At 42.3% G+C, this 15,241-nt stretch overlaps 1 protein-coding gene across 1 annotated transcript; it reads left to right on the top strand.

The window, feature by feature from the left end:
* The first annotated feature begins 4,861 nt into the window (after nt 1-4,861).
* On the top strand, nt 4,862-11,483 carry trmt9b (tRNA methyltransferase 9B). Its single transcript, XM_069668748.1, has 4 exons — nt 4,862-5,068; nt 8,539-8,738; nt 8,949-9,122; nt 9,470-11,483. Exons 2-4 carry the CDS (start codon nt 8,582-8,584, stop codon nt 10,411-10,413), a joined length of 1,275 nt encoding a protein of 424 aa, XP_069524849.1. The 5' UTR covers nt 4,862-5,068; nt 8,539-8,581; the 3' UTR covers nt 10,414-11,483.
* Nucleotides 11,484-15,241: the final 3,758 nt, after the last annotated feature.

Below are 15,241 nucleotides of genomic sequence, written 5' to 3'. Positions count from 1 at the left end.
TTTTCCAATCAGTTAGTCCTTTGGAGAGCTGGGAGTTATTTATCTCTGGACCTCAGAGTGTTTTTAACGTTTCAGCATGAACGTTTGATCCTGTTGGTTTGGGATTCAACACAATATTTGAAGTAAGTTTTAATCTTTATGTCATTTTAAAGAGAAGCTACACCATCCCTGACACCAGTATTATATTGCTCCCAGGGGGAAGGCAACATTTTTCTGCGGAGCTTCATGTGACAGATCTGGGTTACCTTTCCTGCTCGCTGCCTCACATTACGCAAACTCATCGATTTACAGTTTAAAAATAGCACTATAGAAGGAAGTAATCGGTTAAACAGGAAGTCTGATGGATGAATACATGAGGGGTGTGGACAAAATAATTATTTTGTTTTTGTCCAGACTGTCAGACTTTGTCGCGCTGGTTATGAAAGAGTTTCTCTAACCCAGCTGCTGTGATTTCCTGAGGAGCGTTGTGATCCGTCCACCAGAGGAGGGTTTCCATCATGACAACAAATGTTCTGATGTTCTACAGTAAAGGTTAACATGGATTAAAAACAGAACAGTATATGCTGCCTCTTGGTGTCTCAAGGTTTACTGACACTGATGACTCAGACTGCAGTATACATTATACTTTTATCCACAGCTTCTCGGCTTTTCTCTGGAGGTTTATTAACACGGCGCTGACCTTCAGCTGCAGAAGCCGGAGCTGATGTCAGAGCCAACTTTAAGCTCTTGAGGGCAAAATGTGAATCACAGTCTTTTCTGCAGGATATAGAAGAAGTAACCTAAGATGTATGTGCCAAGAAGAGTTGGTTTATGAAGATGTGTTACAGACTGGACAATGTTGCATGACAGAGAGGCACAAAGACCTGCATGATTTGGGTTTATAGTGACCTAATCTTCAGTAGGTACAGGGATGGAAATACAAAACAGCTATATTACCCAGGAAGACATCTGAAAAGGAGAAGAACTGACTTTCCATCTGGCATTTTCCAGAAAGTAAGCTGATGGTAAATGTAATGAAAACTAATTAATAGTATTCAGACCATCAGCGACAAGATTGATTATTTCTATATAGTTATTTTTAATGCCTGAAACTGCTGGCGGGGGGAAGGTGAGAGGAAGCGATTAACTGCACGCTGCCTTTCTTTACATTTAGGGCAAAAACCTAAAGTGAGTGACACATATGACTGTTAAAGAAAGCAGGAGGAGATTTTGTTAAAAACCACAACTTAGAGGTGTAATAAGTAGGATTTTCCCAGAAAAACAAAACATAGACCTTTGCAAATATCGTTTAATATAAATAATTACTTCTGTGTGTTGGTGAGTGTGTGCAGACCCTTGTGAGGCCCTTCCCTCTGCATCTATTCTGTTGTTTTGCTCTGCACAGGACGTTTTCAGGAGGGGTGCTGTTGTCTTTCCCTGAGCCAATCACAGCGTACAGGTGAGTGTGGTTCAAATTAGCAACTGGGCCCCATTCAGACCGGCGAACATGGCGAAAGAGCGATGCAGAGTCGGCCTTCTTTCTGTTGGACAGGTAGGTGCCCCAAACCGGGTAGGACAAGCAAACCGGCGGTTAGCATGCTAGCGCAAAGGTAACCGTGATGCTGTCAGGGTTAGGTCGGCGGGGTGGGCGTGTTCTTGCACGAGTCAGAGTGAGCTTCTGGTGACGAAGAGCCCAGGAGGAGGGGTCCAGTTTGAATGTGTTGTTGATAAAATGTCAGGAAAAATCTTACTTATTATGCATCTACGCACAAATAGGACAAAGTAAGCAAAGAGATGAGGTACGGCTTTCTCCACAGGGGAACAAAGTTCCTCACAGGAGCTTTAAGTATACAAATAGTCTTACATAAACTGCATTTTTATGAATCAGAATCAGTTAAAAGAGAAATTCATGTTAATATCTTATTTGTGCAAACGACATAACGCACCTAATTGCAAAAAAAATGCCCATAGTAAATTAAAAGAGAGAGATTAAAAGCGATATAGCTGGAAACAGACACTAAAACAAGTGTGGAATCCTTTTCATGGAAATTTCTAAGTTCTTTCTTATAGCCTTATATATACCTTATATTATATTAATCTAATAAATGAAAGCACTTAATCCCTGACATGCAGTGGACATAAAGGCTCAGCTCTTTCTTTGGGCTCCCTGAGATAAAGTGACCTTGTGTAAGAGAATCAATATGGAGGCAGTTTTTAAGCAGCTTTCAAATGGGTTTACTTCCATCATGTGGATTGTGAATGTTAATCGTCTGGAATATAAAACAGATAGGGGCAATATCTTAAAGTAAGCCTCATATTCTGTAAATGATGATGTTTATATTTGTTTGTGCTTCAAACTGTGCCCTTCAGAGATATTTCTGAGGCTTTGCTGGTTTCATCCTTCTCGTTAGAATATTTCAAGTGGAATAAAATGATCTCTCTGCAGAGAGCCCCGTCAGATTCTCAGCAAGGAGCAGGAGGTTAGCTGTCTCTTTTATCTTTAATGTAAAAGCTTTGACCTTTGAAAGTCTGGAGCTGTTCAACATCCTAGACCTTCGATAAAGCCGGGGTCTGAACACGAGCAGGAGCAATGAGCGTGCTGACAGGTGTGATATGAAGTGGAACGGAAAGGAACATTTCATTTACACAGACAGAAAATACAAGATTATTCTCTTTTAAAAGCCTGAGCCAGCACCAAATACCACGTTTATCTGAGGTGTGACTTCCAGGGAACCAGAGGGCTTTGTTTGCAGTTTATTTTGGCATTTAGAGAGACCCTTTTTCCAGTTAGCGATAAAAATGATATAAATAGCCTGTGGACTCTATGATCTGTGCTGTATTCGCTTCTTTTCAGTCTGTGACCTTCTTCAAGCATTGTTAGGATGTATACTCCTATATATAGAAAGGATACAATGTGCCTCCTCTTGTACTGTACTTTTCTAAACACTCTTATATATCAGCACATTTCACAGGCTCAGAAAACAAACAGAAATCAAAGTACTAGAAAGGCTGTGTCAACCATGTACAGAAATCTGTGCAGCAGTGACACAATGTCCTGCTGTTTTCCAACAACAGGAAGTCAGAAACAGGAAAAGTCATATGTTTAAACCTCAGGAGGAGCATGCACGTGCTTCCTGCATTAGCACTGCATAAATCACTGCCCCTGTTCTCTTGAAACTTAACAGAAATCTGACAACAATAAACTGTAGTCAAAGTAGCTAAAGGGCGGTAAATATGATAAAAGTTTTGCACCTACATATCATGGAGTCAAAGAGACAGGAACATATAAAGATTAGATATTGACTAAATGTACTGTAAACATCCATCATCTCTTAAGAAATGATCCTCAGCCTGTGAGAATTATTGTGCCTCTGCAGAATGTCTGCAGCTGTTAAGGAAAACCATCTTCAGGCCGGAGGCTTGTAAGAGTCCCTGAAACATCAACATTATGAACATATTTATATATGAGCCTGGCGTCTCTCTGAATGATTCAATAATTAAACAGATTAATGGAAGAGAAACTGACAGCTAAGGCAGCGATGTGGAGATTAGCAAAGATCTGTTGTTTATCATCCTCTGAACCTCGCCCTGAGGGGACCTGTGTGTTCTCCACGATCTCGCTCTGTTTATTGGCCATCAGAGTGTGTGTCTGCGCCGTGTTCTTCCCAGGCTTGAAGGTGTGTATTTGTAATGTGAGGACAGCGACTGCCGTGTTAAAAGAGCATGCACGTGTGCTCTGAATGATGATGATGTGAGGGAGATGTGACAAGCGCTTTGTGCTCCCTGAATGGCAGTGATGAGCCACAATTAAGTGACTGCCATTAACCGTCTCAGAGACAAAAAGGGCAGATGAAATCAGAGCTGACACCCACATGAGGCAGAGGGCAACAACAACCAGATACGACACGCTAATGTGTGCTAATTACCACCCCGCCAAGCAATGCCTAATGGTGCAGAACTCTAATCTATCCTAGTATTTAATTGTGCTGTTGTTGCATTTGTATAACCTCTTTTTTTTTTGCACAGTGCAGATCAGGATGAACAGAAATAATTCATGGACTCATTAGTGTTCCCTACATGTCCTCAAATTGTGTAAAATGTGCATTATTTTACACATTAATATAGTACGTCTGCTTACATCCATGTATGCTTTACTTTATATTTCCATTTTATAGACTGATAGCCTCAAAATTAAACTTTCTTTCTGGTGAAGCATCAGTTGCAAACAAGGATTTAATAGATGTAATAAAAAAAGGATTTAGGTAGAAGTAGGCTGAAGCATAAAATTAAGCTGTCATAATAAAATTGATAACGTTTCTTGGTTTCACAACTACAGAGATAAACACTGACAATGTGCCAAATGTTCCCTGTCAAACTCCTTTTGTAAGAAGGCGGTATTGCCTCTTGGCTTCACATTGTTTATTGTGTTGGTCACGTGAGGCTAATAGCCAATGACAGCCGTGTTCTGCCACCGCACAGCGTGTCATCTTTTTACACACCATCGACCAATCAGCAGAGTCAAGCGCACCACAATAACACAGCAAACTGAGTCACATATCCTTCAAAATAAAAGCGTTGGAAACAGTGCAGTGAACAGATGATTTGTGTGAAAGACAAACATTTGAAATAGTACAATGTAAATATTTCTTAATGACGTATATATAATTGAACTGATATGTTAAGGTAAAGGTTAAAGCTAATGTGATAATGTATGTTTACTAAGTAGAAATTTGTTTATTCCATCACCAATGGGGCTTTAATTTTGAAACAACTCACCGGAAGTCTTGCTGTAACTCCTTTACACCTTGACAGGTTTGGAGCTCAACATGCTATGGATTTGATACCATCCCGGCGGCCAGTAAGCTGCTGGCCGTCACACACGGCAGGTGTTTCCGTCGGTTCCCAGTATCCGCCCTCACGATGTCGCTGATAGTATGCTCGGTGCTTCCATGTCGAGCGCGTGCCTGTGATCCCTATGGCAGATCGATCATGTAGATCAATCGCATGTGCGGAGAGGGAAGTTTACCTCCAGCGACCTGAGTGAGGAGAGAGGCGGATAATTGCACAGCGGATTACACGTTGTAGTACGGTAAGTGGCTTTGGATTTACGGTGCAGGACTGAGGGTGCAGGAGATGAATAATGACATGCATACAGAAGTTATTGCAGTGTGCATTTTATTTTGGTGGGTTAAATGTATAAAATCCTACCTGGATGTGTTTATATATAGATTTGAATTCATTAATTTGAGAAACTTTGATGGACATAAAGTAGCAATTGGAAGCAGGGCAAGTAACACAAATGAATGTATGAACTCTGCAAACAAAAGACAAAATAAAGGTCTTGTAGTTAGCAGTGGGAGAACAATATGTGCCTTAGTGGGTGTCTAAGTTTAGCAGACCTCCACCACATGTTAATGTTGACTCATTAACTGCTGGCACTCTTGATGGGTTTAACCTGTTCTCTGTGGTTCATAAGAGTCATGCAGCGGTTATAGAGGCAGCTGGCAGAAAGACTGTCTGTTCATAAAAACACCACTAATCTCATCAAAGCCCTGCTGAGGTCTGAGCTCAGAGCTCAGTCCAGGAACATTGTCTTAAGTTAGAGATCTACAGATTTGTACAACTTTAAAGGTCAAGCTGAGCTCACATATGCCTGGACAACATTATTTGTAGTAGATGTTCTAATGAGATTTACCAGGGAAGCTTAATTCAAGAACCTAAGGCTACAAGTGATGCTCCTTTTATCTGTCCTATACCTCTGACAAATCTGTGTGCCAGACCTCGCCTCTGCCCGCTGATTTAATTTCAGTTCCCATTGTCAGTCGAAGGCAGAGCTCTGAGCCTCCCCAGCTGCCGGTTATATAATGTCAGCCCAGGACTGCCACAGTTTAGTGAGCAGAGGGGGAAACTCAGGCCAAATTGAGCACAGACAATACTGAAGGAGGCCAGATTACCACGTTACATAAGGGATGTTTTCTTTCCACTTGGCTGGGATGATGCAGATGATGGTGGTCCAGAAATAGGTCTGAGTGAAGGAGGAAGAGATGCTGCACGGCACACATTATATGTACCAGCGGAGGAGGAGTACACAGTGAGCCTGGTAATGCACAGTGAGGGAGGGAAGTGTTCCCTGGAATATTCAGCGTGTACAGCCGGGCACACAATAAGCACTAGACACTATTTACACTCAAGGACATATGGGTGTAATGTCCTCTCAGAGAGGTGGAGGGGAAACGTCTGACAGCTTTCCATCTGGTTTACCTCATCAGCAAAGTGCACTGAGAGATTAGATGGTTCATTAGGTTGCATCGCTCCGTTTCAGATCTGATGCTGTGAATTTCACATGTCAGGCAGACATACTTCAAACAGGTAGATATGGACGTCGACTGTCAATAAAAACAGGGTTGAAAGTAGGACAGTCTAATTTCCAAATGTGATGCTATCAAATGGAAATCTAAAAGCATTATAAGCAGATCTTCACACTGAATGGAGGATGAAGATGATTACATTCATCTGATGCAACTGGAGACAAGTAAAAGGTTATCTTTTCTCAAGTATCTGCTTGTACACATACAAGTTGTATCATATTTACAGCGTGTATTGATTTAGTAGCATATGACACCTGTGTGATGGCGCTAATATGTGATGCCTGCTGGTAGGAGTCGGCCATGACAACTTTCATCCATCACATGAGACTCATAAGAGCAAACGATCTCTGTGTCAAGGTGCAGAAAATCCTTGTTACATTGCTTAAGACGGGTTAAAAAAGTGAAGCATGTTGCGTTCCTCTCCACATCACTGTAAATTAATATAAAACAAATTAAAAATAAAGAAAATGATCTTGCCCTGCCCTATGTGTGATTTATAATGATGCCCGATAATGATGATTTCCTGCTTAATATGCGTGTTTGTAATAATCAGAAGATGAATGCAGAGGAAGAAATACTACTATCTAAACCTACTGATGCCATGCCACCATAAGTTGGGGGAAAAGGCAGTTCTGAAAGTCCAGATTTCTACAAGCATTGTAATCGTGCAGTTTGTGCACACTTAACTTAAAGTCTCCTGGTTGCCGCCATGTGAGGCGAATCCAGTGGCTTTGCTTTGCATGAATACAATTAAGCCACATGATAATACGCTATAAAAGATAACCACACGCGCCGCAGAAGAACTCTGCATAAACAGATAATTTTTAAACGTGGGAATACTCTTTGTACACACAGTGCTGGACGGAGCCGCAGCAGCACTGCAGGAGCTGTGGGCCGCATCCTAATAGCAGAGACGACTGCAGTGGGAGCTGTGAAAGCAGACATAACACAGACATCACGATTACATAATCCCCCAAATATGCAAACAGGTCTTAAATTGTTAAATGCGTGAATAATGAAAGTAGTAACATCCTCATTCATGTGATAATCTACTGTTGAAGAAATTGCTAGTGCAGACTGCATGAGAGGTTTTTAAGCAGAGCAGGGAAATGGAGCACAATGTCACCTTCTTCTGACCTTCTCTTGTCATGGAGAAGGGCAAACGAGGTTAAAACTCAGTAACTCTTGTAGCATAAAGAATCAACATCTTGTTGCTCTGGTTGAATTGATTCATTATGCTTTATAAGAAATGATCAGAATGTTATTTTCTTGTAATTGTCAATTAAAAGAAATTTCAAGGACTGTGAAAGAAGCCACAGTGATGTCATCTTTGTCCTTTAACGATTACAATCACAACCACAACTAAAGCTGTAACATGGTCTAGTTATATTCAGTGAAGCCGTGCTGTCAGATGATGGAAATTCTGTAATCACATTAGTTTTAACTGCGTGTGCACATATTAGACCTTCTCCGAATACCTGAGGGTCATCTTAGGTAAAGTGAGTAGCTGCTTAAATCATCCTTTGCCTGTGACACTGAACGAAACATTCAGCTGTATGCAGCAGCCTGGCGTCCTCTCGCAGAGCGTGTTACATGGCTAATGAAAATCTCTGTAAAAGGGACTTCCACTCAAACATGATTGATGCGCTCCGTTTTGCATCTTGTTGCCAGCAGTCATGATGTATGTGTTGACCTTTTGACTCTGCGTTGCTGAAAAAAACAATTTGACACGGCTGCTGTGGAAATAAACCTGCTGAGACTCTTTCCCCGCAATTAAACCTGTTAGTTAATCTATGATCCCCGCTCTGGTTGTCTCGCAGCCTCAGATGATTGATGAAATGAAACCTGATTACTTGTATCCATGTTGCCTCACATCAGTGTGTCCTTCTGGAGGCCTGCAGGCTGGATGTAAAAAGGCTGTGTGATCGTGAGCGCAGCAGGTACTTCACTTACAAAGCGAAGGGTTTGCTGTTAAATGAGCACTGCTGCCTGACAGATGTTTGAGTGCGTCTGCTGATTAAGGCTTCCAGCTGACCTTGTTGGACTTTAACAAGCATGTAGAGAGGAACACCACTGCACTGTTCACTTCAGGGGGTCTGCATTGATATTTTTATTTTACTAATGAAACAGAGTAACTACTTGATGGATTTATTATTTGGTATTAAGCAGTGAGTTGTGTTTGTCCTTGCAGACATGATACTGTGAGGCCACTGCATGCGGCAGGCTGGACAGACATGATGGAGGAGGCTGCCAGCCAGCTGGAGAGAGACCATGTACACAGCGTCTATGACAAGATAGCTCCGTATTTCAACGACAGCCGCTACAAAGCCTGGCCCAAGGTGCGACAGTTCCTGCTGGACCTGGAGCCGGGGAGCATCGTCGCTGACATCGGTGGGTGTCGCCTCCAGCAGTGATGTAATCTGTGCAATCCCATCGCACTAATTACTTTGTTGTTAGTGCTTGTTCTGTTTTTGGAACCTCCATAAGTAATTGATAAATTGGCTTCCCTTAAGGAGAGGAAAGCAGTATCAAAAGCTAATCAAACACGGATCAGTTCTTATGACTCACCAGTGTTGTGGCTGACTGTGTTGACCTTGGCAGGTTGTGGCAATGGCAAGTATCTCCACATCAACCAGGACGTGTTCAAGCTGGGGTGCGATGTTTGTCGCCCCCTGGTGGACTTTGCCTGGAGCCAGGGACACGAGGTCCAGATGTGCGACGGCCTGCATTTGCCTTACAGAGACGGCTGCTTTGACGCTGTACTCTCTATCGCAGGTAAGACACACACACACACACACACACACACACACACACACACACGTAAAGGGAGAGTCCTGATTCCTCCCAGGTGTATGAAGCTGAACTGTTCTGGTTTGCCTCAAATTAAATGAACTCCTAATAATGATAAACATCAGTTTACAACGAGAAATAATTCATGTGTGTTCTTCGACAAAAGAGTGTAATTAGGAACAAAGACAACAGCAGACGCCCACCCTATTAATTTATGTTGTGTGCCTAACACAGTGTACATAATGTGCTTTGGTTCTGCAAGTGTTAAGTGTGACACATCATAATTAAATAAACGCCTTCTTAATTCTGACAAATTCATGTTTTTCTCACAGTTATTCATCATTTGTCCACCAAAGAGCGACGTATTCGAGCAATAAAGGAGATGGCTCGCACCCTGCGAGTGGGTGGATGCATCATGATCTACGTGTGGGCCATGGAGCAGAAACGTCGCAAGTTTGAGAAACAGGACATCTTTGTGCCCTGGAACCCCAACCCTCACTCGCCCTCGACCAAACCCAGACAGAGGACGACGGCTCAGAGTGTGAGCGAAGCCATAGACAACAGCGACAAGCACAGGAAGGTTAGAAGCACATCCTCAGTGGCAGACGAAGAAGACCTGAGCTGCACCCCACCACAGCAAAGCACCCAGAGACTGTGGTTCTTCTCCAGGTCTCTGGACTCTGTGTTCGACTTTGGAAGCTTAGCCATCTCTCGGTCAACCTCCAGAGACTTGAGCACTTTATCTTCACCCACGGGTGAAAACGAGGGGAACAAGGCCCGCCAGCGAGGGAGAGGCATCATCAAGCAGATGTCGAGCTTCTTTTCCCCACCGTCTGTGATCGGATCGGAGGAGGACGTCTTTGACTCGGTCTCAGACCTGCACAAGGGACAAAACGGTTGTGAAAGCAACAACAACACCACTAACAACAACAACGGTGGCGTAGGACACCAGAGCGTCCCAGTATCTTTAGCCCAGGAGTGTGGATCTCTGGCCCTGCCAGATCTGGTCCCTTTCCAGAAGGAGCACCTGAAACCATCTGGAGCGGAAAGTGCAGGAGGACCGCAGGGAGAAGAGCAGTCGGAAAGCACAAGGAGTCCCGAGGGGAGCGTGGGACAGGTGCAGGGCTCCTGCCTGAGGTACTATCACGTCTTCAGGGAGGGAGAACTGGCAGAGCTGATAGAGAACCATGTGGAGGAGCTTCATGTCAAACACACTTACTTTGATCACGCCAACTGGTGCGTGGTGGCAGAGAAAGTTCAGTTATGGAAAATATGATTTTAACTTGCTTGATTTTTAATTTGCATCAACTCTGCCTCAAGTTTTAGCACTGAATGACACATAAAAGCATCTAAAAGTATATAAATATACAGATGTAGTCATAGTTGAAGGTACACTAAACGACTCCACTGCTGCAATTGTCGACCGCTTAGAAGTGAATTTTTATTCACTTTTTATGTGCTGCGACAGGTGAAACTTTATTAATTTTAGATTGTATTGCTGCAAAGCTTTTGCAGCAGCAGTGGACGATGCACAGAGGATGTAGATGTTCAACAATGGCTATCACTGTATATAAAACATCACGTTTAAAGTATTTATTCTATTTCAATCAGTATCAAGATAAAGTGTGTTTTCTTTTAGAGTCAGTATCTTGTTTTTATTTTCAAACCACTGCTGGCTCCAGTGCTGCTACTGATTTTAACTCTTCTAAAGAGAAAGGGAAACATTGAGAAATGCACTGTTTGTCTCTTTGGACTTTTAATAAAGCCAAAGAGGGATGCGACACTACAGTACACGCTTCCATCTGCTGTTTTATTTTTATTGCATTGGTTTCAGTCCACATCTTTGCATGCTCCTTAACTCTGACCATGAGGAGCAAGACTTGCAGCAAATATCTGTCAGTGATTCTTGGTGGGACTTTCTGTAAACTTCTCGTGTATAATCCATCATGACACTCTCACAAGAAGTGTTCAAAGTTGTGCAGAATATCTTCCAAAACATTTGCTTATGTTTAAGTGTTAGATGTGTGTAGAAGCTGTGTACTGTCTTGTGTTCAAGCAACAAGCTGAACTTCGCCAACGGTAAGTTTAAGCAAAGCAACTGCCTCATAAACTGTGAATAAATGTTGCACTGTACTATGACTGTGTCGCTGCTTGATGTCGGTAAATGACATAAAAATAGGTGATGTTTTACTGGTATTCTGTACCCACTGTGCCAAGGACGGTGCAAAACTTTAGCAGTACATTATGTGTTTGTTCTGAGGTAACGCTGGTACCTTCATGTCTTATGTGACCTGATGTAAATACTTTTTTTAAAATTTGGTTTTCCTTAATAAATTTTTTTCAGAAGTGTTGTGTTGCATTTACTGCCAGGCTTTTAACCAGAACCAAAGAATATGATCACATCACTCCTGTTTTAGCATCTTTACACAGGCTCCCAGTATGTTTGAGAATTGATTTTAAGATTGTACTGATTACTTTTAAGTCTCTCCACGGCCTTTCTCCCTGCTATATCTCAGACCTGTTAGTGCTGTACAAGCCGACACGCACGCAGAGATCCTCGGGCAGAGGTCGTCTGTGTGCTCCAAATGCCACAGAGCGTTTGCTGTGAGGGCTCCGGAACTCTGGAACGATCTGCCCAAGGAGATCAGGTCAGCTGACTCAGTGATCTCTTTTAAATGCCTTCTTAAAACATACTTTTATCGGCGACGGCAAGCCTTTACGGATTTTACTGGAATTTGAATTCTTCTTTTAGAATTCTGTTAAAAGAATTGTATGTCTTTCAGATTAGTGGTTCTCAACTGGTCTCGCCTCAGGACCCACCACCACCTCCTTAATGACAAATCGCGACCCAAATTTCAGAAATAAACAGTATAATAGTCCAGCAAAATGACCAGCAGTGCATAAGAGGAATGTATTCCCTCGACAAATCATTCAATTAACATCCTTTTTCCAACAGAATTAACTCTCGGTGCATAATAAATGCAACTACTGTCGGGCTCATGAAGTTTCAAGAATGTAACCGTAGCTGGAATTACCCAACCAGTGGATACATGGAGTATGAAATAACTACATTACTACTGCTCACACATCATAGGAAAGCCATGTCCTTCAAAATAAAAGTACAGCATAGACTTTTTGCCACAACTTTTTTTTTTCTCAAGCACACGTCCACGACCCACTGAATACAGCTACAGGATCCAGCTACGGGTCCCAACCCACCGGTTGAGAACCCCTGTTTTTGAGTTATTTTAAAGGAATTTCATAAATTTAAAAAAAATTAGTTATTTCTAATATCTGCCTTTGATTATGATTTTATGACCTGTCTGTTTTGCTTTGCTGCCCTTGTAAAGCACTTTGTAACTTGGATTTTGAAAAGTGCTCTATAAATAAAGGTTATTATTAATCACACCAACATTAATAACCATTAAAATAAAATTCGGACCATATTTCTGTTTCTGTTTGAAACTGTTATTAACAACCATTAAAGTAAAACTCGGACCATATTTCTGTTTGTGTATGAAACTATTATTAACAACAATTAAAATAAAATTCGAACGAAACAAAAGAAAAAAAGTGCAATGAGACTTATTGTAAACTGAGCAGGTAATTGCAAAGGCTGGGCCTTAATTGCAAAAAGGAGAAACCAGTGAACACAGAGACGAGAGAATCTGAGAGTAAGATTTAAAAAGAAATAAAGGCGCTTGTCAAAATTTTATAACAGGTCCAGGTCTTGATATGACGGCATCTGGGTCTGGACCCGGACCGCAATCCACCAAGTGGTGACCTCGGCTTTACTAGCTGCTAGTTAGCATTTACTTATATGCTGTCTGAAAACCACGTCTGTCTGCAGTCTTTTCTTAATTTCTTAATTAAATATTTTGTGATCTCCTGGCTTAATAGTTAAACTGACTTCACTGTCCCTGCAAACATTTATTTTATTTTTTTTAAGATTTTTTGGCCATTTTGCCTTTACTCATCCGCCTGCTCTACCAACTGAGCTAAACCAGTGCCCCGATGCAAACAATTTTATCTTGACATTTTCAGGTAATGTTAGCAAGCTTTTCAGCAATTTTTTACTCCAGTATAATCTGAAATCGTTAACGATTAAAAATCCTCAGTTGTGCTATTTTCTTTCCAACCATTCTAAATACAAAGTTTGCATGTAATTTGTTGAGCTGCTAGCTTAACCGGTAAAATACCAATTTACTTTTTATATATATATATATTTTATGCAAATAGCAGGAATATTTGCTATGTGGAAAATAGAACCTCGCACAGAAACCAAACTGGTGATCCCAGCAAAAACAGAACAGAACCAAAAATTATTCTGTTATTTATAGTGAACTAACAAGAAATGCTTATTTATGCGTTTTGAAAGTTGAATTGAAGTCATAACTTTTATTTTTACATCTTATTGTTTTGTTTGGAGGTTGAAATACCTACATCAAAGTTCTGTTCTTCTAATGGTGAATACAGTACTGAGGTGGATTTCATGCGGGCTAACCCTAACCCCACTTTTCGCAGCGTACCGAACTCATCATCACGCTGTGTCTTTTTCATCCCCCGAGTCAAATTCCTCCGATCGAGACTGTCTCCAAACAACAGTCTGAGATCTCCCGCCTCAAGACCAGCCTGGAGTTTAAGGAGGAGCAGATGGAGGCCGCCCAGCGCTTCAGCCAGGAGCAGATGGAGAAGATGGCGGCCTGTCTGGAAGCAGAGAAGATTAAAGTCTCTGAGCTCAGAGAACAGATGTTTAAGGCATCTTTGGAGAGCCAGATGACTGCTTCTCTGCAGAAGGAGAGCCAGGTAAAGGTGGACCACCTGAAGCAGCAGCTTCAGCAGAGGGACACTGTGATCCTGGACCTCAGGAAGGACAAGGAAGCCGTCTCCCAGAAGCTTGTGGAGACCTCAGCCCAGCTAAGGAGAAAGGAGAAAGAAGTCCTCCAAGCTGGATCTCTTTGGGAGGAAAAATACCAAGCTCTGCGAGAACTGGTAAACACCTGGATGACCAGAGTTCAACAGCTGGAGAACAACAACAAGGAACTGGTGGATAAAGAAAAGACACTGACCACCAGGATCCAAGACCTGCAGGAAGAGAAAAGAGCACTGGAACTAGTGAAAGCAGAAGAAAGACAAAGAGAAGAAAGTGAAAAAGAGATGAAGAATAAAGATGAGGAAGTGAGAGACCTTCTTCTTCATCTTTCCATCGTAGAGGAAAACACGGAGGACAAGAAAACAACTGGAAAGGAACAAAGGATCGAGAAGGAAGAGAAGAAGCTACAAGTACAGAAAGTGAATGAAGATATGGAGCAAAAGAAGCAACAAGAAAGAGAAGACAAGAAGAGGCAAGAAAAAGAAAAGGTGGAGAAGAAACACAAAGAAAGGGAAGAGATGGAGCAAAAGAAACAACAAGAAAAAGTAGACAAGAAGAGGAAAGAAAAAGAAAAGGCGGAGAAGAAACAAAAAGAAAGGGAAGAGAAGAAACCAAAAGCAAAAAAAGGATGTTTCTGGCTGTTTAGAAAGAAAGGCGATGAGGAAACAAAGGTGGAGGAAGCTGCTGGTTGTTCGGCTGAGGCTGAGCAACAGTAGCTCCCTCTTCCTCCCTCATCTCCTTCCTTCCATCCTCCTTCTCCTTCTTCCTCCCCCTTCCTCATCCTTCCATTCACGTCCTCTGCCCTTTCCACACCAGCATCCTCCATCTCCCTCACCTCCTCTCTTCACCCTTTTCCATCTCCCACACCTAATCTCCTCTCCCTTTTCCATCTCCCTCACCTCCTCTCTTCACCCTTTTCTATCTCCCTCAACTCCTCTCTTCACCCTTTTCCATCTCCCTCACCTCTGCCCTCCACCCTCCCTCCTCTCCTACATCCCCTCCCTCTTCCACCCTCTCTCAATCCCCCTTTCCCCCCCATACATTAAAAAAATATCCACCAAACAGCCAAAAAACGGGTCAAGGCAGATGACCATCCACCAGGAGCCTGGTTCTGTCCGAGGTTTCTGCCCGTTAAAGGGAAGTTTTTCCTCGCCGCTGTTAGCTAATGTTGCTAACGCTCTTGGTGGTCAATTCGATTTCCCTTTCCCCCCTCTACCCCTCCCCAAATAGT

The sequence above is a fragment of the Semicossyphus pulcher genome, unplaced genomic scaffold (assembly GCF_022749685.1).
Source record: "Semicossyphus pulcher isolate SPU_LCO1_2020_fin unplaced genomic scaffold, fSemPul1.0.p SCAF_19, whole genome shotgun sequence".
NCBI classification, from domain to species: domain Eukaryota; kingdom Metazoa; phylum Chordata; class Actinopteri; order Labriformes; family Labridae; genus Semicossyphus; species Semicossyphus pulcher.
The sequence above is the reverse complement of the archived record's forward strand: the minus strand, read 5'-3'. Positions and strand labels throughout refer to the sequence as shown.